The following is a 24,014-nucleotide window of genomic DNA, read 5'->3' as shown; positions in this document are numbered from 1 at the left end:
TAATCTGTTTTGGCTGTTCTGCATAATGTGAGAAAATGCAAGACTAATCTAATCATGGATTTGGTTAAATGCTGAAGCTTGTGTTTGCATGATTGCATAGAAAAAAAAAAAAAAAAAAATTCAGTCTAGAGATGAGATGATGTCACTTTGCTAATCTGTCAACAGGGAAGTCTTATTAGGCTACTATTATCTTAGTGGTAGACGATATCTTTCATCAGATACAAAAGACAGCAACAAAGAGATAGACAGCATGACTGTGATCAAAATGTATAGAAACGACCTTGTATAAGGTCTCAAAGGATCTTTTGGAACGATAATTGAAAATGTAATTTAACTGTAATGTTTATTTTTATTTTAAAGGATATGGCTCTGCTAATTTCTCAATAGCTTGACGTTTTCACCTTGCTTCATATCATCTATGCATGTTGTACTGACATTAGCACGGGATTCATGCTAACATTTTCATTTTCCAACTGAATTTTTGGAACGCAGAAGAAAATGAGAAGGTGAGTGAAAGACAATATCAAGTCTATGGGTCAAGCAGAAAGGTCAAGCCATTTCCCTCATTGGCTGCAGTATCATGAATGTTGAGTGGTTAGGGTGTCTGCAGAAGTATTTCAGTGTCTGCCCCTTAGAAGTTTTAGATCGATAAGCATCAGACATTGTGCTTATTGTTCTTTTCTCACAACTGAAAGCAGGTTTAATTAATGTCACTACACACAAAGACAGAGAGAAATATACATGTATGCTGTGCAAAATTCCCTTTTAAATCTGAACATGAAATCCCAAAGTAGGTCTTTAGAGAAAACTGATATGTCTGTCTAATGTGATGACTTATTCTCTCACTCTCTCTGTTGCAGTTCCTTTGGGAGATATAACAATGATGTCTGGGTCATCCGGACAGCATTGCTTAAGCTGTAAAAAAAGAGTTAAAGCATTGTCATTGTTTAATGATATTGAAACCACAACAGTGAAAAGGTAAATAACTAAAGCATAAAGTGACTAAATCACAAGGAATTGGGCCATGACCCAGGTTGCGTTCTCAGTCCCTGTGAATCAACACCTCTTATAGTATGCATATAATATGTACCGTTTGACTCTATAGACCACATATACATTGACCAGATTATGGATGGGCCCAGGGACACCGCTGTCTGTGTAGCATACTGACTTAGGCGCCCATGTTCAGGTTGGGGGGGTAGACTCTCTCGGTAGATATCGTGTTCCTTTGGGGTTGATATACTGTAGAAATTATAAATCCCCTAAGTAGAAACCAACCAAACTCTCCAAACCCTCCCCATCCCCCCCTCCTCCCTTTGGAACCGTCCTAACCCCCCTAACAAACTAAACCCCCCCACAGTGCCCTTGAATCTTGCTAAGCTGCAATTCCTCAACATTCACAAGAAATTAAAAAGTTTAATTTCTGTGTGCATGTAAGCAGTGTTACACAACATGTTGCTAAATGCACGCACCACGATTCTTCGGTTACTGTGGTATAAGTGACATTTTCAGACTGATCGAATGACACACTGACACGCACAGTGATCACAATGCAACCTGACTTTCCCATGCTCCTCACTTACAAATACAATTTAATGAGCTTTTTTTTGCTCTCTCACTCCCATTGTTTAAATTTTCCTTGCATTTGTCTGTCAGTTGTACATCTCGACACATGAGCTGTTTTTCTAAAGGATGTTTTTCCAATAGACTTATACTGTAATAACTGTTTGTTGCCACAACTGGATAATGCATTGACTGTTGTGTATTAAAACGTGTCTGTATTAATTCCAGTGTCTGGATACCCGGGACAATGGTCGAATGTGATGCATTGCAAAAGTTCAACTGTTGACAATTTCCCATTGGCTTCATAGGCAACATGAAAATCTGAAAAATCAAACGAACCCAGTGGTTTACAGCAAATTCTACTAAAACACTGAAGCACTTTGACACACTGAATAAGGAAGTGTCAATTTTAAATATTTAAAACAAGTACACAGGCCGGTTGTAAATGAATAACCTTGAAACACCTGCATTCATTTGTACTTGACATTGCATTGTAACCCATGACAGAGAGAGTCAGAGATAAGGAGATAGAAAAGCCCTAAAATAAGCAGTAATATGTTATTTCCGCTGATAGAGCAGATTCGTACCTGATTTTCTGTGAGAGGAATGCTCAACTTAAGCACGGGGAAGGAGTTTCATCATAACTTCCACTGAACTGTTTCTTGCTCTGTGAGCTATGAGGTGATGTCTAACAGACCATTTATTTTAGAGCGCCTGCTCCACTCGAGGGGTCCCCCCCAGGTCAAGAGAGGATAACTAATCACACATACATTACTAACGTGACTAGCAAAGGTGATAAAGCAGCAAAATCAGTCATTTATAATGTAGGAAAAAGCTTATTAGCCATGAATTTAATATGTGACTGCTCAGGATAAATCCTGATGTAAAAGTGAGAACTGCTGAACCTGTCATTAATTTGAATTTGAATGTACACAGCTTTCTCTGAATAAGCCTTTTTTGTATAAAATTAAACTTAAAATAAAATATAGCGGTATACAATGTGGCATTATACACTGTATATCATTTTGCATGGTGCACATTATTTCAAAACAGCTTTACAGAAAAATATAGTCCACAGAACGCACACATAACTGGTGCAACAAATATAAATAAATACATTACAATTAGATAACATAATTTAACATTGAAAATAATTTTTACATTATCATTCCAAACCTATAAGGCATTTGTTCATCACCTTCAATTTCTTTCACATAATGAATAACCATGACAACTAATGAATGACATGCTAACAGTAACCAAAAGAAACATAGGAGTACATGAAAACATTTCAAACAATTCATGAAAACAACATGAATAACAAGTTTATTAAATACTGAAATAAATGAATTATTCATTCTTAGGTTATATGTGTTGATGCATTAAGTGACATTCACAGAAACTGCATTTAGTTGATCAAGTCAAAAACAGTAACATAAAATTTAAAAAAAATTGTACAGTTATAATAATAATTTACATTGTAATAATTTAGCCATACATTTTATTGGCATTAGAATACTCACAGTTAAACTGCTTTCGCAGGAGGTAATAGTTTCACTGTCAAATAATGCTAAAATTAATCATTTGTATTGAGTGGATAATTATATTTTTTCTTTCACGTATTTAGCTTGTTTCCTTTCTGTTCTGTAGCCTTATTAATAAATTGGAACCTGGGCTTTGGCGACCTCTTGCGGTAAGATTCCCATCAGAGGAATTTTCTGCCATTTGACCTCGTTATTTGAATTGAACAGGTGATTGGCAATGGCAGGATGTCATAATGTGTATTTGAAAGATGGATTTCATGAGCATCAGAAGCACACTCAGGCAGTGTTGTGCTCCAGATGCTTACGAAATCCGTCTTTGCAATGCATCACATCCATCCTCTGCCAGATAGATAATTATATCAAAATGTTTACTTGAATCTATAGTCATCAAAACAGTGCTGCTAACCTTTTTGACTCATTATATGTTTTGCCATGTGACCTGCCAAAACTGAAATGCAATAGCAGTTCCTTTTGCGTTTGAATTTTCCTACGTCTACATGAACGCAGTCAATCAAAGTGAGGGGGCGGGACAACACTAAGGGGCGTGTATTTGTATTGGGAGGTGACGTCATGCGACCGTGTAGCATGCTTTGATCAGTGAAGATAATCAATAAAGAATCCGCTAAATACAGCTGCTAATCAGTTCGTGCCTGTGTGAACGAACAGACAATCTCCTTACATATTTCTGTATTTTTTTTAACACCTCATACAGCAATTATACCTAACAGCAGAAGCAATTGGACACACAATACTGTCCAATAACCAAACGCTTTTCGTCTGTCTCTCACTCGGATTAATTCTCACAAGAAATGTAGAAAATATATGTCTTTTATTTTTAATAATTAGGCTGCAACACTGCATAACATATTACGCTGAAGTGAAAATGCATACGGTAATTAAATATTTGCAATTGCATTTGGATTATGTATTTTTTCCATTGAAAACGCAACTGAAAAAAAACAATTTACAATTCAATTTGAAAATAGTCTGGAAAATCCTTCCATTACTTTTTGCCCAAAACTTGTTAGACTAAAAATGTTAGTGTTGTGTATTAGGCAAATAACCAACTGACACAATTAAATCATCTTTATTCACACATAGCAAAAAATATATATTTCGTATAGTCTCCTTTTTCCTTGATAATGAACAGTATAATTTTGATTGATTTATTAATAATTAATAATAAATCTATTTTACTGACACACATCCAGTATTTTCTGTTTCTTTATTTAAGACGCAGCCGACTGCAAAGCCATTGTGACATCAATGTGTTGTGTATTTGCTGATTTGCTCTAAAAAAAACGTGAAAGTGGATGACACGATGTCATTAAAGTGTGTTTCAATGGCACGATTTTCTGTTTCCATTTGGTGTGCTATTTATACACAGAAAGTGACTTTGCCGTGCTTAAGAGAAGCAATGGTTAGGTTTAGAGGTGAGGGAAGGTGCATATCATACAATGGATATAAAAAGTGTACACACCCTTATAATGCCAGGTTTCTGTGTTGTAAAAATTTTTAACCAAAATAAATAATTTCAGAACTTTTTCCACCTTTAATGTAAACTATAACCTGTTTAATTTAATAAAAAACAAACTGAAATCTTAGGTGCTTGGGGACTAAAAATATAAGACTAAAATCGTGTGGTTGCATAAGCATGAACATCCTCTAATAACTATGGCTGTGTTAAAAATTAAGCAATCACATTCAAAATTTTTAAACAGGAGTCAGTACACACCTGTCATATAAAGTGTCTTTAATTAACCCCAAATAAAGTTCAGCTGTTCTAGTAGGCTTTTCCGGACATTTTCTTAGTTGCATCTTACAGCAAAAGCCATGGTCGGCAGAGAGCTTCCAAAAGCATCAGAGGGATATCATTGTTAGTAGGTAGGAGTAGGTATTAGATATACCATGGAACACAGTGAAGACAGTCATCATTAAGTGGAGAAAATATGGTGCAACAGTGACATTATCAAGAACTGGACATCCCTCTAAAATTGCTGAAAAGAAGAGAAGAAAACTGGTAAGGGAGGCTGCCAAGAGGCCTACAGCAACATAAAAAGAGCTGCAGGAATTTCTGGCAAGTATTGACTGTGTAGTACATGAGACAACAAGCTCCCGTGTTCTTCATATGTCTGGGCTATGGGTTAGGGTGGCAAGACAAAAGCCTTTTTTAGAAAAAAAACTAAAAAAAAACATCCAGGCCCAGATAAATTTAGCAAAAACACATTTGAATTCTCCCAAGAGCATGTAGGAAAAGGTTTCATGGTCTGATAAAACCAAGGTTGAACTTTTTAGTCATAATTCCAAAAGGTATGTTTGGCACAAAAACACCACTGCACATCACCAAAGAAGCACCACGTCCACAGTGAAGCATGGTGGTGGCAGCATCATGTTTTGGGGTAGTTTTTCTTCAGCTGGAACTGGGGCCATAGTCAAGGTGGAGGGAATTATGAACAGTTCCAAATACCTGTCAAAACTGGAAAAAAATCTTCAGGCTTCTGCTAGGAAGCTGAAGATGAAGACGAACTTCATCTTTTAGCACCATAAGAATCCAAAGCACACATCCAAATCAAAAACAAAAGAATGGCTTCACCAAAAGAAGATTAAAATTTTGGAACGGCTCAGCCAGAGCCCAGACCCGAATCTGATTGAAAATCTGTGGGGTGATTTGTAGATAATCTCGCAATCTGAAAGATTTAGAATATTTTTCTATATTTAACGTTTTTCTACGTTAAACTACATAAACTACGTTTATGTTTGTTGCCCTATTGTCTAATAAATTTCTGCACATGGATTCTACGTCGGCCCCTGCCTCCTTATTACAGAATACTTCACCTCCCTCAAATCCAGCAGAAGTTTCTAGCCTACAAGAGCTACCAGGAACAGTTGCTGAAACTGCAATCAGTCAACAAACATTTGACTCAGTATATCCGTGAACTTCCCCCCAACCCATCCATGACGGTAAGCTTTGCTCTCCTCTGTAAGTTTGAAGGCTCAGCTGAGCAGTGTCAAGGCTTCATTTACCAAGTTAAGTTGTATATAAACCATCAAGAAAGTAAAGCTGATACTGAGGAAAATAAATTTGCCTTTCTAATGTCCCTCCTTACGGGCATAGCGATTGATTGGGCAACAGCAGTTTGGGACTCATCAATTTGGGGTCATCAAAGCCACGGATGCCCACTCAAATTATCAGCACCCAGGGTGAATACAAAACACTTTACCTTGTTTGGTAATAGAAACTCCACGTTACCTGTAACTGTCAAGATTAATTCACTCTCCCTTGATCTCAAAAGCATTGACTGACTCGGGGGCAGCTCTAAATTGAATCAATCAGAGTTTTGTTTCTAAATTCAACATTCCCACACAACCCTGCAACCCCCCAAACCAAATCAAGGCTATCAACGATATTCTAATAGGAAAGGGGATCCTACACCGAACTCAAACTCTCATCCTGGAATCTATTTTCCCCTATGTTGTAGATTCGCCCAACCATGAGGTAATTCTCAGTTTTCCATGGCTCTCCACCCATGACCATAATATCTCTTAGCACAGCGGAGAATTACTTAACTGGTCCCCCTTTTGTCATGCATACTGCATTCCTAAGCAGCCTGTATCCTGTTTTACCACCAGCATCAAAAGCCCAGACATCCATCAAAAAGTTACCATTTCCTCGTTATCATTATCTCTGCGAAGTGTTCAGCAAAACTCAAGCAGCCAAGTTTATCCTCATCGACCAGGAGATTGTGCAATTGACCTTCTAATGCCATGCCCCCCAAAAGTAAAGTCTATACCTTATCTAGAAAAGAAAGTCACGCTATGGATGAGCACATTTCAGAAACCATTAAATCTGGTTTCATCCGTCCCTTTACCTCACCTGCCGCTGCGGGGTTCTTCTTCGTAGAGGAGAAAGATGGTGGCCTATGGCCATTTATCGATTACCGGGGTCTCAACAACGTCACTGTAAAATTCTGTTACCCACTTCCACTAGTTCCCGCAGCCCTGGAACAGTTGAGAGAAGCCCCCATATACACAAAATTAGATTTAAGGAGTCCCTATAATTCGAATTAAAGAAGGTGACGAATGGAAAACAGCTTTTCTCACCACCAGGGGGCACTAAGAATATCAAGTTATGCCATATGGGCTCGCTAACTCACCTGCCATAATCCAGTCCTTCATAAATTAAATCTTCAGAGACATCATCAGGCAGTTCGTTATTGCCTACACAAACGGCATCCTCATCTACTCCAAGTCTGAGCCCATCACTCATGTCCGAACAGTCCTTTCACGTCTTCTCCAAAGCCAATTTTATGTTAAGGCCGAGAAGTGTGAGTTTCATGTGAGTAAAACCTAATTTTTGGGTTACCAAATTAGCCATCATGGAGTCAAGATGGATGAAGTTAAGGTCAAGGCAGTGACAGAATGGCCTCAACCCTCAACAGCGAAGGAGCTACAAAGATTCTTGTAATTCGCCAACTTCTATTGGCTATTCATTAGAAATTTCAGCCTGATTGTATCACGTCTGAAATCATTGTTAAAGGGTAAACCTGCCAAGCTCAAGTGGACTTCCGAAGCAAGTCAAGCCTTTCAATCCTTAAAGGAAAGATTCACGTCAGTACCCATCCTAAAACACCCCGATCCAGAGCTCATTGTAGAAGTCGATGCATCAGACAATGGTATCGGGTGATTCTGTCTCAAAGATCCCCAGAAAAAGGCAAACTCCACCCAATGCGCATTCTTCTCCCAGAAATTCAATTCAGCTGAACGGAACTATGACATTGGAAACAAGGAACTTATCTCCATGAAGTCTACTATTGAGGAGTGTCACCACTGGCTGGAAGGCGCTGTCCATCCCTTCCAACTCATCACGGGCCATAAGAACCTTGAGTACATTAATAGCGCAAAAAGATTGAATCTTCGCCAAGCTTGCTGGTCCTTGTTCTTTATCCGTCTCCAGTTCACTGTGACCTACCAACCAGAAAGTAAAAAAAGTGGATGCGCTTTCTAGACGTCATGATCACCACAATGAAAGCCTGGAAACAGAACCCATTCTCCCACCGTCAGTAATCCTAGCACCAGTATCTTGGGATATCATGGAGGAGATCCAACGACCACAACAACCAGGAACCATCACTCCGCCAATGTCCTCTGAATAGACATTACGTACCATCCAACTTGTGTCAATGCATCATGCAATGAATTCACACCTCTCTGAGCGCTGGACACCCAGATATATCTTGAACAACCAGTCTAGTTCAAAACTCCTTCTGGTGGCCTGAAATGGCAAAGAACATTGTAAACTATGTAAAGTCATGTCAAGCCTGCGCCCAGTCTAAAACCCCAAAAGAATTACCATCAGGTCTCCTTCAACCATTACCCGTCCCTGAACGTCCCTGGTCACATCTGTCAGTCGACTTTGTAACCAACCTACCACCTTGCAGCAACTTCACAAACAACCTAGTTATCATTGATCACATCTCTAAAGCCTACCACTGTTGCCACTCCAACAGCCATGGAAACTGCTCAAGTGGTCTTTCAGAACGTCTTCAGAGTATATGGTCTACCAGAGGTATATAATTCACGTCCCAAGTCTGGCGAGTTTTCTGCAAACAGCCTCATGTCTGTTTACCACCCACAATCCAACGGCCAAGTGAAAAGACTAAATCAAGATGTAGGTACCTACGAACATATTGCAGCCGTGAACAGCAATGATGGTCAGAGTTCCTCAAGCACTCCTCTACAGGACTTACTCCCTTTCAGTGTATCCTGAGGTTCCAACCCACACTGTTCCTGACTGGATCAGGCAAAGTGAGAGGGTGTGGGACAGTGAGCATGTGCATCTCTAACGAGCCATCAGGAATCAAGAAATTCAGGCTAACAGACAACGTTGCCCACATCGCCCACATGCCTTACCATGCAACAAATAAATGAAGTGACATATAAGCTCTCTTAGACCCATCCCTCATTGTGGATTTCCATAGAGCCAGAACAGACCGACCAGCTCCACGACCACGGGGATGGCCACGTCGAGCTCTAGGAGTCGCTCCTAAAGGGGTGGGGGTGGGGTTCTACAATGACTAGCCAGCAGAGGGAGCTGTCACCCGAGTACTAGCAGTACTCCACCTCTCTGCTCCCTCTGTAGTCATTTCCTGTTTGATTTATGTGCTCACTGTGAAGTATTGCCAGTACTGCCTTACCAAGCGTTCACTCACTATTGTTCTGTTGACTGCCAAGTGTATGATCTCTGCTTGTTTGCCTGACCACCAGTTCTAGGACCTGCCCTTCTGATCTGTTTGCTTGTTTGGATTTGCTGCCTGGTAAAGATTCATTGCCTGTTTCTTGAACTCTTGCCTCTTGGATTTCCCCTGAACCTGTCAGCCTCTCGGATTGCCTTACAGTTAACGACCCTCTGCCTGAACTACGTTTATGTTTGTTGCCCTTTTGTCTAATAAAGTTCTGCACATGGATTCTACGTCGACTTCTGCCTCCTCATTACATTTGTAGGTACTATAATTAGTATTAACGATACGTAACAAATATATGAAACCCTAACGTATCCCCAGTAATGTACAACACAATAAAAATATAAACAAAGAAATTTTGTTTACAAGAGAACAAAAAACACAAAAAGGGTCCTATGCTTGCATAGAAACAGGGCTTATACAGTATATATTATTTTGCTATACTTATTAATGTGTGGAGCTCCTCTTTAATAGTGCAACACTTTTTTTTGAACACTGTTAAAGTTAATGAGCCAAGGGATTAATGCAGGGTCTATAATGATCTAACCAAATTAAGTTTTTAATATTCAATATATTTTTATGAATCCTTCAAACTTCTGTGGGGCAATACATTATACATCAACCCATTTCCCTGTGTCATTTCTATAGCAGAGTGTTTATCTATTGTTCTAATAAAGGAGCATTCATTTTAATATATATAAAAATTTACACTGTACCTTACTATTGCATCCTGTTAATGTACAACAAAACTGAAGTGCAAATAGTATCTGCCACTGACTATTCTAACTACCACTTGCACTTATTTTAAATAAATACGACCAATCCTGGAAGCAACTGTCAGTTCATAATGGGTCAGTTGACCGACTACAACAGTGATGTGGAATTCCTGCCTCCCTTATATATTCCTGCTGAATGTCCAAATGTCATTTTCGTTCTCTTCCATGTGAAGATACTATTTGAAAGCTATCATCAGCAGATCTGGGTGGCAGCTAGTGGTTTAGTCTGAATATGACGGGAATACTTTTTGTATACAAAGAAAATAATTTCGCAAACTACATACACTCTGTCAGCCGTAACGATATCTATGTGTATTTACACTTTGATTTTAACTGTGTGCGCTTGTGTCCTGTTTAACAGAGAACAGAACAGTGCATTGAGTGGATATTTTCCAAAACGGCACTATAGAGACGAATAATTGAATAAAGGTTTTTTTTTTTTTTTTTTTTTTTTGCATACAAAAAGTTATCTAGTTGCTTCTTAACATTCAGACTGAACCACTGATGAATGATGAAATATTCTGACAATGTGCTTCATACTTCTCTGGACCTTGACAGTGTAATTTACTTTGCAGTCAATGGGATAGTCACAAGCCTCCTAGTTTTCATCTAAAATATCTTAAATTGTGTTCTGAAGAAGTTTTTTGGGGTTTGGAACTACATGGTGGTAAGTGATTAAGTGATCCGCACATTCTTAGACCAATACAAATGAGCGAATAACATTCTGTTGGTGCATTTTATATTATGCACGCATTATGTAATTTTAATCAGATGTTATGCAGAGCAGGAATTAGATTATTTCACAAATGTCTGAGCTAAGCAACGCCTTTGCCAGTGTAACCAGAAAACATAAGGAGACTGACAGACCTATTTTCATGAACGGACCTGATTCTGTCTGAATAATACAGAATATAATGAGAATTAATCTCTGCAGAACAGCAATATCAAACTATCCACTATCAAACAACAGAAGCAAAGTAAATGTTTATACTGTAACTGTATTTTCTATCCCCCTGCTCTAGTTCAGCTCCAACCCTTTCTCACTATGCAGGACCGCAGCTCTCTATAACCAAATGTGCTTACCCCTGCCCTGAATGTACCTCTCAAAGAAAGCTTTATTCTATTTTAGTCAATAAAGATCATTCTGTATCATTTATAATTTATAGCATGTTTCCTCATGTTAAAAAAGTCCCCGCAAGGTCAAAAAAAGACCTTCCTGGTAAATGGTATTACTGTTTAATACCACTGTCCTTGTGGGGACATTTTGGAACACCAGGGTTACACACGGTTAAATGCATAACCTTGCACAACCATTGCAGAATGTATTATTTAAAAAGAATGAAATGTAACATGATAGGTAGGGAATGTGCCCTGTCAATGTAATAATACCCACCTATAATGCCTGCAATTTATTAACGGTTGTTTCTGTTGCTGTCTTCACCGTAACAGGACTCAGACTCAGCAAAGAGTGCCATTTGGAAGCATAGGTAGCCTTATCTCTTTCCGATGAGGAGGAGATTAAATCTGGCGCTTCTCTATTTTCATGTTGTGATTGGCTGATACCATCAGAGTGGGGGACATGGTCTGGCACACCCTTATTTCCTCATGTGGAACTTATTTGCATAGTCCAAACACAAAGTTAGAAAAGTATTCTAAAAGTTTTAGCGTAACATGGTCTGTTATTTTTACTAATTATGAACCAATCTAAAGTGTTGAATCTCTTGGACACTTCAACTGTCAGAGAAGTCTCGTAACTCCACCTCTTCGACGTCTGTGTCCGTACCATTCTTATCAGTGACAGTGTAATCTCGTATCTCCCTCCTCCCAAGACATAAATTCTTGTATCTCTGAAATGTTGTGTTAATGTTGGTACTCAAGAGTATATGATAGCAATATAAGGTATAATACCAACTTTAACAATGCAGTATTTAAAAACTTCAAAAAATATGTTTTTAGAATTTCTTGAAAAATAATGGTTTTGGAGATGTGAGGATTCCACCCGACAGCAACGATATTGAATTTTATTGAATCTCACCTGTCAGTAACATTAATATTGTGGCTGACAATATTTACCTTTATGTTTCCAATTTCTTGTCAGGGTATATTCAGCAATCTCCGATTTCCACCTTGATCTCATCATACTCCATTGCACAGACTGGTTTCACCTGCACTCAATTACACCCTCACCTGATTACACAGCTGCATTCAGTCAAACACATGCTACATAAACCTTGGACTTTCTCCCACTCACCACCATGTATTGTCTGCATTTATCACTCTCCTAGCGATATCAACATTATGAAGTCATTGAGCCTGAGTCTAAATCTAGTTTATAGTTTGTTTCATTTGTGTCTCAATCCCTGCATGGTTTATCTCATCTCATCTGTCAGTACCCTGCCCCAGATTTATCAGTGCTTTTGGATTAACCCTTGTCTTGCCATTCTGGACTGCACCCTGCCTGGATCATTGCTTACATAAATGGATTACACCTTTTTTCAAACCCTCTGGATTTTGTTTGCCGAACGAAGACTCTTCCCCTAGGAATACTCTTGTGTCTTGCCCATTGTTTGACCCTGTCTGTGTTTCTGCTGAATTAAAGTTTTGCACATAGATCCGCACGTCTCTCGTCTCGTCAGCCCTGTTAAGGCAATCAATATACTTCAAATCAACTTCATTTTCATCCTTTCTTTGAGGGCAAAAATAAGTTTGAAAAGGCTGAGCGATGGTATGCTGTTTCCGAACATTCTGAAATTCCTGCACTGCTGGAGGAGGGGTGTACATGAATTTTAACATGACACAAAGCTCGCACATAACCAGTAGGTTATATTACCTTTATAAATTCGCTTTGAAAGAACAACAACAATGAGAAGGTGGAGTTTCAGAACACACCCACTGATTGCATAGCTGCCTCGGGCCGATGGTAGCTCAATGGTGTTTAGGAGCTAAAACGATTTCCCCAAAATGTTTGCTTTGGTGAGCAGATTCGAAATTATGTCATTTCTGATCGTTCTCAGATTTAGTTTGAAGTATATCAGTGCCTTTACAGTTTACACGTTGTGTGTCAATTCTGCGTTTTATGTAATACTAGCTCTGTATCTTTCTTTGCTTGTGTGAGTCAAAGCATTGGCAAACTGTGCACCTCCTCACATTCATTAAGATGAACTAAGCCTATAATAAATCATATTAATGCTTCAGTTTTTTGTCAGTAACGGTAACAGCATAGTAATGGGGAATATAGTAATGCGCCCATAGTTGCAGTTTTAGTAAGCAGTCATTGCAACAACACTCGCAAAGAAGGGACATAAACAACATGGATTTCCTGTGGCATAAATATCCAGCCTTTTAAACAGCTCAGGAGGAAAACACAGCGAACCTGCAGTATATGAGGACAAATCAGTGGCCTAGGGTGAAAAACAGTGATGAGATCACAAAGGCATTCTTGTTTCGAGTTCTATACTAGATAAAAGCCACATGTCACAGCTGGTATTGCCCAAAAGTGTTCATAGTTTAGTTCTCCAACTTCTACACCATCATGGAGTGGACACTTTACTTAATCAGGAATGATTTTATTATCAAACATTCCAGAGCTCCAATTACCAACATTGTAAGTCCATACTCTCTTGGGATAACATCCATTGATTTCTAGCATTTAATTTGTTGTAAGGAAGACTATGAGTATGTATTCGATGGATCATTTTACTATGGTTCCCACAGAATTTTGATTGCACTCAAAGCAATAAAAACTGGGATGTATGACAAGAAGATTCATGTCACATAGTCAGCAGAGAGTTATGATATCTCACCTTGAAAGATGATCCAAATATTAAATAGTAACTCAATAAATATTAATAACTCAAAATAAATACATAATCAGAAAATAGTGACTACAAGTGCTTTATTAGATTCTGTTGCTACTGTCTGTTTAAAAGGAAGACAGAACAAACAAAACATGAAAAGAAAAGGGCACATGTAAGCATAACAAATTTAAGAACTGAACTTACCTGTTCTGAGAATGAATAGGAATATAAAACTGGAGTTCTGCTGAAGTCGGCTAATGAGTAATCTCACAGCGGACACAGAGAAGGTCCAGCCACAGAATATATTGACAAGCCTAGAACAGAATGACTGGGCCAGAAAACAGTTCATAGAAGAATCGAAACCAAGCAGCCTGAAAGGAAAGGGAAAAGAGGAACTACAGAAGAAGGATGTGTACCTTAACTCACAGGATGAAGAGCTTACCAATGATGACAATCATGACGAGTATCATCAGCCCTGAAAGTATCCTTTGAGAATTAGAAAAAAATATATACAAAATTATATACAAAATATATATATATATATATATATATATATATATATATATACACTCCAGTTTTGTATTCCTATTCATAGGTGTATTCTCCATAAATGTTTTCTTGGGATGGATGAAAATTCAGGTCAAAAGATTAAACCTTTTTCTTAGTTTGAGTACATTACCTGTGAAAAAATGTATTTTTGGTGGTGCATGATGATACCTGCTACAAACATGTTACACTGAATGGGGTTAAACGCAGTGGGACAAAGCTGATACGGATCTGTAGGCAGGACTCAGAAACTGACTCCTATAACCTTTTTTTTGTGATTCATTTGAAATATCAAGGACATGGTGTGCTGAGATAAATGCATAGCAATGTCAGGGTGACATTACATTTTTGACATTACGTTTTTTATTTGTTTTATTGCTATTTGGCCAGAAAGTTACAGGGTCCTTAAGAAAACGGAATAAAAAGTATGTGAAAGAAGTGCCATGTTTGTGCTCCGTTGTGTTGTTTTTGTATAGTTTTTTTTTTTTTAAATTAAGAAGAATGAATGCAGTCTAAAATGAAATATAGATGAACCGGCATTGAAGTGATCAAGAAGTCACGTAGGCCTGCTCTTGAGTTGTGGTTGGCAGGATTAGATGAACATTTTCCGCCCAAACTTTTGTTTCAGTAATCCTCATCCTTTTAATGAAGCGTAGTTCTCAAAACCCCAAAGAAATCTATGCCAAGGCAAATAAGATCAAATCAAATCTGCAATGCAAATGTGTGGTCCATGTCATCTAGACTATGGTAACAGGCGTTTTTTTTGGCAAGGGAGCTCGGGAGATCCATGTTTCTCTGATCTGGCACAAGGTCTTTTCGTATAAAAAAAGCACCCCACGTTCAAAGTGAATGTGACAGTACAGTCAATATGGCGGCACAGTGATTATGGGAGTCTGTTGTGTTTAATGATGGATTTAGCTTGGATGAAGTATATTCTGCAGCTGGGCAAAAAAGCGCATATGCAGCATCAAATTGCATGTATTTTCTGATGTTTTACACCCCATGTTTATTAATGATATGGTGTTCTAGTGCCACTGAATTTGTCTCTTTGGAGGTACCTGTAATAGTGATTAAATGTTGGGGAAAAAAGAAGAAATAGAGAGCATTTGTACCTCTCCCCATTTCTGCTTTTTCCTCTTGGCAATTTTTGGCATCTCTTTTCTCTCTGTCTCTCTGCTTTCTCTCTACTAATCCTGCCCCTCTCCCCACCCTCTATGCAGTGAGAGGGTACGTTTGTTAGTGAAGCGTGGCGACTCTGCAGTGGTGCGGTGCACCTGCAGTTGGATGAGCACTTGACACCAGAGAGCGTATTACACATAGCTCGCACATGCGTCCACACAGGCGCATATATAGAGGTAAAAGAAAACACGCACAAACGCTTTGCACAGAAACCCAGATGCAGACGGCACGTTGCTCGTCTCCCCTCGTTCATACAGCCTCGTGTGAGACTGCGTGCGTGCGCCTGTGTGCATGTACGCGTGTGAGGCTGCCTGATGACATGCACTCTTTATCTGCTTTGAATAAATTCACTTTATTTCTGGCTTCCTCGCTCCCTCTCCCTCTCTCTTGCCTGTCTCTTTCCCGCTTTCTTTCAGTATCTTAGCCTGCCTCCTGTCCTACTTCATCTCAATTTCTTTTTCCTGTTAATCACTGAAATATTTTCTCCTTCAAACGTATTTCTATCTCACACGCATTCAGTTCCTTCTCTTCTTTTCTGCCTCCTCCTCATCAAAAGCAACTTGCCTCTCTGCTATTTCTAGTTTTTTCCCACTGCATGTTCCTCTCTCTCCCTCCCTCTCTCTGCTTTTTTTCTCTCACACCCTCCCTCTTTCCTCCTCATCCTCCTTCGACAGACAGAATGCTGCAGCATCCACTGAGCAAGGTAACGTGTGTGCAAGCAAGAGCAGGGTAATTCTTGCTACCTGCTCTGCAGCTAAAGGGATCTGTCCTCCTGTCATCTGTCTGCTATTGGATTTACCTGGAGAACAAGCACAGGATAGAAAGGGTGATTTTAAGGAAGCAAAAGAGTGACAGAAGGAGGCAACCATGGCCCGGCTGAACTGGTGTCTGGCAGCAGTGATTAGCTGGGGGAAGTTCCTCTTCTCTTGTTTCTTTCCGTTGAGAGCAGCTAGGAGAGATAAGGTAAGGCTGCGTTTGTTTGACCTACGGTACTATGTACTGACTCGTTTCAGTACATGCACACAAACTGGGGTCACCTTTCACAGCTGATTGTGAGAGCTACCAGACAACAGTCTGGTCATTCAGACATGTCCTATTTTTCAGCCTTCCTTTGCTGGTGGGTTTTCAGCCGCTCAGTGCATGATAAAACTGTCTAAGCAAAGTGTACTTTGTGAAGTCTCGTTCTGCCCCTGTGGCTTTCCAGAGTGTTGTGCTCAAAAAAAAGCTGTCCTACTGTACATTGTGCACAGTCACTTTAATTTAGCTCTCGTTTAAAAGATAGCGTTACTAGTGATAAGTGTTGAATCACAAATTCAGTTTTGCTGCGCTATGATAACAAAACCTGACAGGTTCAATGTCCCCACTTTCCCAGTTTTCTCCACCCCCATTTTTAGTTTTAGAGATTAAAAGGACACTGCCGCAAAGGGTCCCTTAGGTTTATGCTGAGTTAATGGCTGCCATTTTTAAGGAAGGAGTAATTCTGTGGGTACATTGTGAATCCTTTGCACCAGATTGTTTGGTTTTGTTAGTGCAGTAGAGTTGCATGGGGTGTTTGTGCTGAACCAACCCCAAAATATGTCAGGAGAGTCTTTGGTGGTGCATGCTCTGGCTTTGTAGCATGAGATTCCCAGTCTGAAGTTAATGAGAGCGGTCAGATTAGGGGTCAAGTTTTCATTATTTCGCTCATTTCATGCCTCAGTGGTTTTGTCAGTGCTGATGTGCCTGCAGAAAAAAAAAATCTTTTGCCGCAGAACAACTGTTTTTTCTTGTACCACTCACCCCACCCCCAAATTTCAATCTGTCCCAGCACACGTTCCCATCCTTCAGATCTTGCCAAGACCATAACCCAGCATTATTCATCCAACTTCCCCATCAGCTATACAGCAACACCATTTCTTGCTCTGTGTAGACACTTTCTCTTCTTCCCTGCATGAAGCCTCCTTCTTCAGCTACAGAGCTGTGCTGTAAATAATTAGATCTCAGTCATCAAACCACTAGCAATATCTTTACTGTATTATCAGTTATCACTATGAAGGACAAAAAAATAAAGAAATAAAATAAAGAAAAAAATATTTTTTTTGGACTGGTCTGAATTTCGGTCAAAGGCTGTTGTAGTTCATGCTTAACCCCACTATGAAGGAAATGGGCATTTTTGCAGCATTGCAGAAAGAATGAAACATTACTGTGAAATCTAGGTATAGGGATATTTCAACCTACATAGAGACTCTGAAAACAATTCTCAACCTGTCCAACATTTACATAGCATTTATTTATTTATTTTTAGATTTAAATAGATGGTCACATACCCATTCTGATATCAAATGTATAACTATTAGAATTTTGAATGACATTCATAAGAATGGCAGCCAACTTGAATAATTAATATATGTGTTTCTTACATAATGCAGCAAAATGGTGTTCAATGTGATTATATATTAACATAATTACATTACAGTCAATGCATTCACCTAATCAGACAAGATAACCGTTTCAGTTGTGTCAGTTTGTAAAACCAGTAAGAAAAGGCAAGTAAACATAGGCATTTGATTTGATTTTCAGTGGCCTTATTGTCATTTCAACAATATAAATCTTGTACACAATGAAATGAAACAACGTTCCTCCAAGATTGTGGTGCTACAGAACATAAAATCAACACAGGACTATGAACTAGAATGAACTAGAACAGCAGAAATAAAGTAGCAGTTTGTTTACTATGCTGCTGCAGCAATTTTCAGAAGAAATGTGCAAAGCTTGCAAGTGAAGTGAGAATAATGATCAGTGAGTGTGATGGCATTAAATTAGCAAAAATGCAAATGTAATATGTGGCAAAAAAATCTTGTTGAAGCAAATATATGTAGGTGTAAATATGTGCATAATATAGACAAAATTATATTCATAATTTATATCTCACTTAAGGCAGAAGTGTGAATGTTTGCATATTTTATGCAAACAATGTGCTAACCACTTTTTCTGTGACTTTATTTTAACGTAATCTCAGATTTGTGCGTGTGGTTCATTAACAGTTCTTTCAATCAGCAAAGATTTCCTATCACCTTTGTATAGTGTGTTTTTTTAATCAAAATATTGATTGTGTTGAATATAATCATTTAGTATGAAAGGGTCTCACAACCATCCTAACAGACTCACACTCCAGCCTGCTAATTACACACATTTAATTTACATCGAGTCAGGCTGGATATGACTCTTGTCTGACCTGAACTTCTCCTTTCATTGCCTTCCTGCAAAATGAGCCCTTTAGCTAGTATAGGAGTGCATGCCAAAGAACCACAGGCAGACAGGATTTGGCCAGTAGAGTAGAAATGTACACCTTGTGGGTGGTTAAAGATCCATGTTGTTATACTGTGTTCAGATATTTGAAAGGGATCCATTAATATGACACTCTGGGCTCAACTACCACTAACGTCCCTTGAGCAATTCATTTAACCTCAGGCTACTCAAGGGGGATTGTCCCTGTTGTAAGTGTACAGGATAATAAAGCATCCCTTCCCCCAGCCCCTTTCCTTCAACCTCCAGTAGAGATCTGTCAGCCCATTCATCCCAGAACTTATTTAATTAAGTCAACGAGAAGAGAAGAGTAGACTCCATCCCAGACGTACTGATCACTCTCACTGGGAAATAGGAGGTTTGGTTTGAAGTGGCAAAGGGAGGAAGACTAAGATGCATGTTAACCCTGAAAATAAACAACTCTCATACTAGGTTTAGATTTGACAAAACTAAAAAAGTTCTTACAATTTCCATAAATGTTCTCTGCCACACTTAAGGTCTGATTCTATTTTTTTAAATAATGTATACATTCAACAAAGAGCTTGGATTTTCATGTGCAAATTGTGTGTTGTGTTTTCATGTTAATTGTTCATTAATTTATAATTAAATAATTATTTACATAATCATTTTATAATCATTTGTCACTCATATGATTTATTATTTAAATATTTGCTATTATTTGTATAATTTTTTTTATCATTTTTCATTATATTTTTATGAAGTCGTTTTATTGTTTATTAGTTTCTCCATTCATTTATTAAGTTTCTATATTTTATATTTCTTACGTATTGTCATTGTTTTTCAATCTCATGCTTGTGGGGTTTCATGAACTGTGTTGTCTGTATGAATAGAGACAGATGGAAGCCCAAGGTTTATGGGAAGTTGCAAGCAGTTTTGGTATAACAATACATGCTGAATTTGTTGAGAGAACGTTTGATAAATTGTTCAATAAACTCTATTTTTACCATCATAACATTTCCTGCTTCTGCTCTTCTTTGGCTTTTCTTGGTCAACGTCTTGACTGACACGACTGTTAAGCGTTTATTTTGGGTATCAAAAACTCTGCTGACTAGTTGTTCTGTTAAATATTGTTAAATATTATCCTAAATATTATCTGGTGTGGAAACCTGATCTATCGAGTTTAATAATATACATAATATATATAATTCAGATAAAATAAATGTTTGGTAGCAAAAGGTAATTGAGAGGGGAATGATTTTATTGCATCAAATATATTGGTCACAGCCGATTGTTTTGGTTTGTCATCTTCCATCAAGAATAAAACCTGCTCTGAAGTAGGTTATTGTTTATTATTAAAATCACATTTTTTCAGGTATATATCTAATAAATGCTTGGTAATAATAGCAACAGTGGGAAAAAGTGCACAAATCAAGCACTTGAGTAAAAGTAGAGATATCCTAATAAAATAATACTATAGTATTGCTACTTTTACAGTTTATTTATTTACTTTATGTATTTAAGGTAAAATAAAAAAAGCGATTGATTATTTTGCAATAATTTTTTTTATTACTGAAATACACTATATTGCCAAAAGTTTTTGCTCACTTGCCATGACTTGCATTATGAACTTAAGTGGCATTCGATTCCTAATCCATAGGGTTCAATGTGATGTCCACCCTTTGCAGCTATAACAGCTTCAACTCTTCTGGGAAGGCTGTCCACAAGGTTTAGGAGTGTGTTTATGGGAATTTTTGACCATTCTTCCAGAAGCGCATTTGTCACACACTGATGTTGGACAAGAAGGACTGGCTCTCAGTCTCCGCTCTAATTCATCCCAAAGGTTCATCTATCGGGTTGAGGTCAGGCCAGTCAAGTTCATCCACAGCAGACTCTGTCTTTATGGATCTTGCTTTGTGCACTGGTGCACAGTCATGTTGGAAGAGAAAGGAGCTAGCTCCAAACTGTTCCCACAAAGTTGGGAGCATTGAATTGTCCAAAATGTTTTGACATGCTGAAGCATTCAGAGTCCCTTTCACTGGAACTAAGGGGCCAAGCCCAGTTCCTGAAAAACAACCCCACACCATAATCCCCCTCTACCAAACGTTACACTTGGCACAATACAGTCAGACAAGTACCGTTCTCCTGGCAACTGCCAAAGCCCAGACTCATCCATCAGATTACCAGACGGAGAAGCACAATATGTCATTCAGAGGATGCATCTCTACTGCTCTAGAGTCCAGTGGCGGCTCTCTGCACACTGCTCTTGAGCTAATCTGAAGGCCACATGAAGTTTGGAGGCCTGTAGCGAATGACTCTGCAGAAAGTTGGCGATCTCTTTGCACTATGCGCCTCAGCATCCACTGAACCATCTCCATCAGTTTACTTGGCCTACCACCTCAAGGCTGAGTTGCTGTCGTTCCCAAATGCTTCCACGTTCTTATAATAAAGCTGACAGTTGACTGTGTAATATTTAGGAGCAAGGAAATTTCACGACTGGATTTGTTGTACATGTGGCATCCTACCTCAGTTCCACGGTGGAATTCATTGAGCTCCTGAGAGCAACCCATTCTTTCACCACTGTTTGTAAAAACAGTTTGCATGCCTAGTTGCTTGATTTTATACACCTGTGGACATGGAAACAATTGGAACACATGATTACGATTACTTGGATGGGTGAGCAAATACTTTTGGCAATATAGTTATCCACTGATAACTAGGCTGCTACTGATAAATATTGACAATTTAAGTGTGCAAACAAGTGAAAATAAAATATATAACCTAGTATATAAAAATAGAAAAATTAAAAACCAAAATGTAAAAACAGATGTCAAATAGAGTGAAATGTGTTAACATTTTAAGAAACTATACACCTACGTAATACTATGTAAACATATAACTAGTATTTTCTACAGCAGTGGGAATGAAGCATGTTCACTAATTTGCATCATTTAAGAATGTGTTTAGATTTTAAATAAAACCAAATTCATTCAGACATGTCCACATTTTTAGACAGTAGGCTTAAACAGCTCCCAAATTTATACCAGAATACTCACAGTTGCAACATAAAAATGATTTACACTTGATAAGTTATAAAGTATGGCACTAGTAACTTGCATTTTATGCCATCAGTCATAAATGTAAACATAAATCAGAGGATCTCCTGTTACTGAATCATTTTGGATTAGATTTCTAAATGCTGTCACTTAGAGTAAATAAGTAAATGAAGTAAAAAAAATCCCCCAAAAATAAATAAAAGTACACATACTTAAAAATCAACATACTTCAATAACAAAAAAACGAAGACCACAGAAACATAGTGCTTATTTAAATGAACTGACTCCCTCAAAGATCTTAGTTTGACAGGCACAGTGCAGTATAGGGAATGCCTGCTCGTACATGATTTTTTTCTTGTATCTGAGAATTCCTGCCTCATACATGTCATGCTATATGAAGTATAAATGATTTAACTTTATTTTTGTACCGTTCATTGTTTTAAAAGAGACTTTTTATGCTCACTCACACACATGCATATTCTCTATTAATTTATTTGATAGACCTGTTCAACTGCTTGTATAACTTAAATATCTAATCAGCCAATCACACGATAACAACTCATTTAGCATTTAGGCACGTAAGTCAGGACAAACTGTCGAATTGAAAGTGTAGCAAAAACTCCCACATATCACACAATAAGAAAAGAAATATGCCCACATGAGGGTTTTTTCAGACAACGTGAAAAATAGATATATTTAAAAACTGCAATGGATTTTTTGTACGATGGCATAATCTTAGCCTTCAATACCACTTCATAGTGTGGATTTAGTATGGATTAAGGGCACTGAGCGTTGTCATTTTTAAGACCTAGAACTTGTGATCTAAGACCTGTGCATGAACACTCTCAAGTGGCCAAGACCACAAGTGTGGGTATTTGCCTTTTCCTACAAGATTGACCTGAATATGACGTCTGTAATAAATCCTGCTCCTGAAGAACCAATATACTGCAGAGGTTTGCTTCACACTTGCTTAGACATGTCTAATGATCCAAGAGACATTGATTAGCTGGTTCAAGTGTGTTCTAAAATGTGCAGGATAGTGGCCCAGTTATGTAAGTAAAGGAATGCAACCAAATCATTTTTCTTTCAATACAGTTACAGTACAAGAGATAATTATGATTTTGAAAGGAAATACAGACAAAATTTCTGCTCTAAACATTACTGCTTCAACATATATATTCAACTAAGGTATTCTGGGATGTGTTTGACATCAAAATAGCAAAAACTATACAAAGTGTTCCCTCTAGCACTTAAAGAGTCAAACTCAGTTAGCTGAATTTGACTGCTGACGATTTGGCATAATCATGGATTGGTTGGTTCATAAAAGCTCATGTCAGAGTTGCTGTCATAGCAACAAGTCTATAAGTTTAAACCTGTTTGCTTGGCTGTTCCCTTATAAGATTTGTCAAGTTTTTCATCAGGTGTCTTTTTTTTAATTACATGATGTCATGACATTGTCGATTGTTGTTTCATGTCACATGACATGCTTTCTACAACACCCCCCTGATTTTTCTAAGAACACAAGAACATGCAGAACTATCAGACAACTTAATCCAGATATTTTAATCCAATCCACAAATTTGTTGTAACAACCAAATTATGTATAAAGCAAGAATGGATTAAAAAGGGTTCAAAGCATTTTGTAATCCAGTCACTGAAACCACATATAGAGGTAGTCAGAAACACTTTTGACTACATTGCATTTATAGTTGTGGTGAGCCTTTCGCTAAGACACCTTTGTTACCCTGGGAAATGATGATTTCCCAAGCAGAGCAGTTTAATTATCCACACCTCCACTGCATCTATTTAAACACAAAGAACTTATCACTGAGCACTGTCTCTTTCTCCTTAGGTTCAGACCGACCATTCACTTTAGAAATCTACTTCTTTTAGTTTATCGCCGCTTTCGGACAGAATCGTACAGACACAGATGTCGCTGCTGCCAGCAGATTTCGTCAAAATCTACGGTCAAGTTGAGCCTTTGGACAAGAGAAATGGCTTCAATAGTTAACCAAACCTAACGACTGTGGTTACATGCATCTTCCTAAACTCTATTTTTAGAGCTATAAGT

The 24,014-nt window shown here is 38.2% G+C and overlaps 1 protein-coding gene across 3 annotated transcripts in view; it reads left to right on the top strand.

The window, feature by feature from the left end:
* The first annotated feature begins 16,329 nt into the window (after positions 1-16,329).
* The window catches only part of LOC122347094 (tensin-2-like), a 33,656-nt gene continuing 25,971 nt past the window's right edge, over positions 16,330-24,014 (top strand). For 2 of the 3 annotated variants that reach the window (XM_043242122.1, XM_043242121.1), the window contains exon 1: positions 16,330-16,607. In XM_043242122.1, coding sequence (XP_043098057.1) covers positions 16,512-16,607 — 96 coding nt within the window. In that variant the 5' untranslated portion in view covers positions 16,330-16,511. The remainder of the gene's footprint in view (positions 16,608-24,014) is intronic. The other variant, XM_043242123.1, reaches the window with a different exon arrangement.

This window comes from Puntigrus tetrazona, chromosome 6, assembly GCF_018831695.1.
Source record: "Puntigrus tetrazona isolate hp1 chromosome 6, ASM1883169v1, whole genome shotgun sequence".
Lineage (NCBI taxonomy): Eukaryota > Metazoa > Chordata > Actinopteri > Cypriniformes > Cyprinidae > Puntigrus > Puntigrus tetrazona.
The sequence above is the reverse complement of the archived record's forward strand: the minus strand, read 5'-3'. Positions and strand labels throughout refer to the sequence as shown.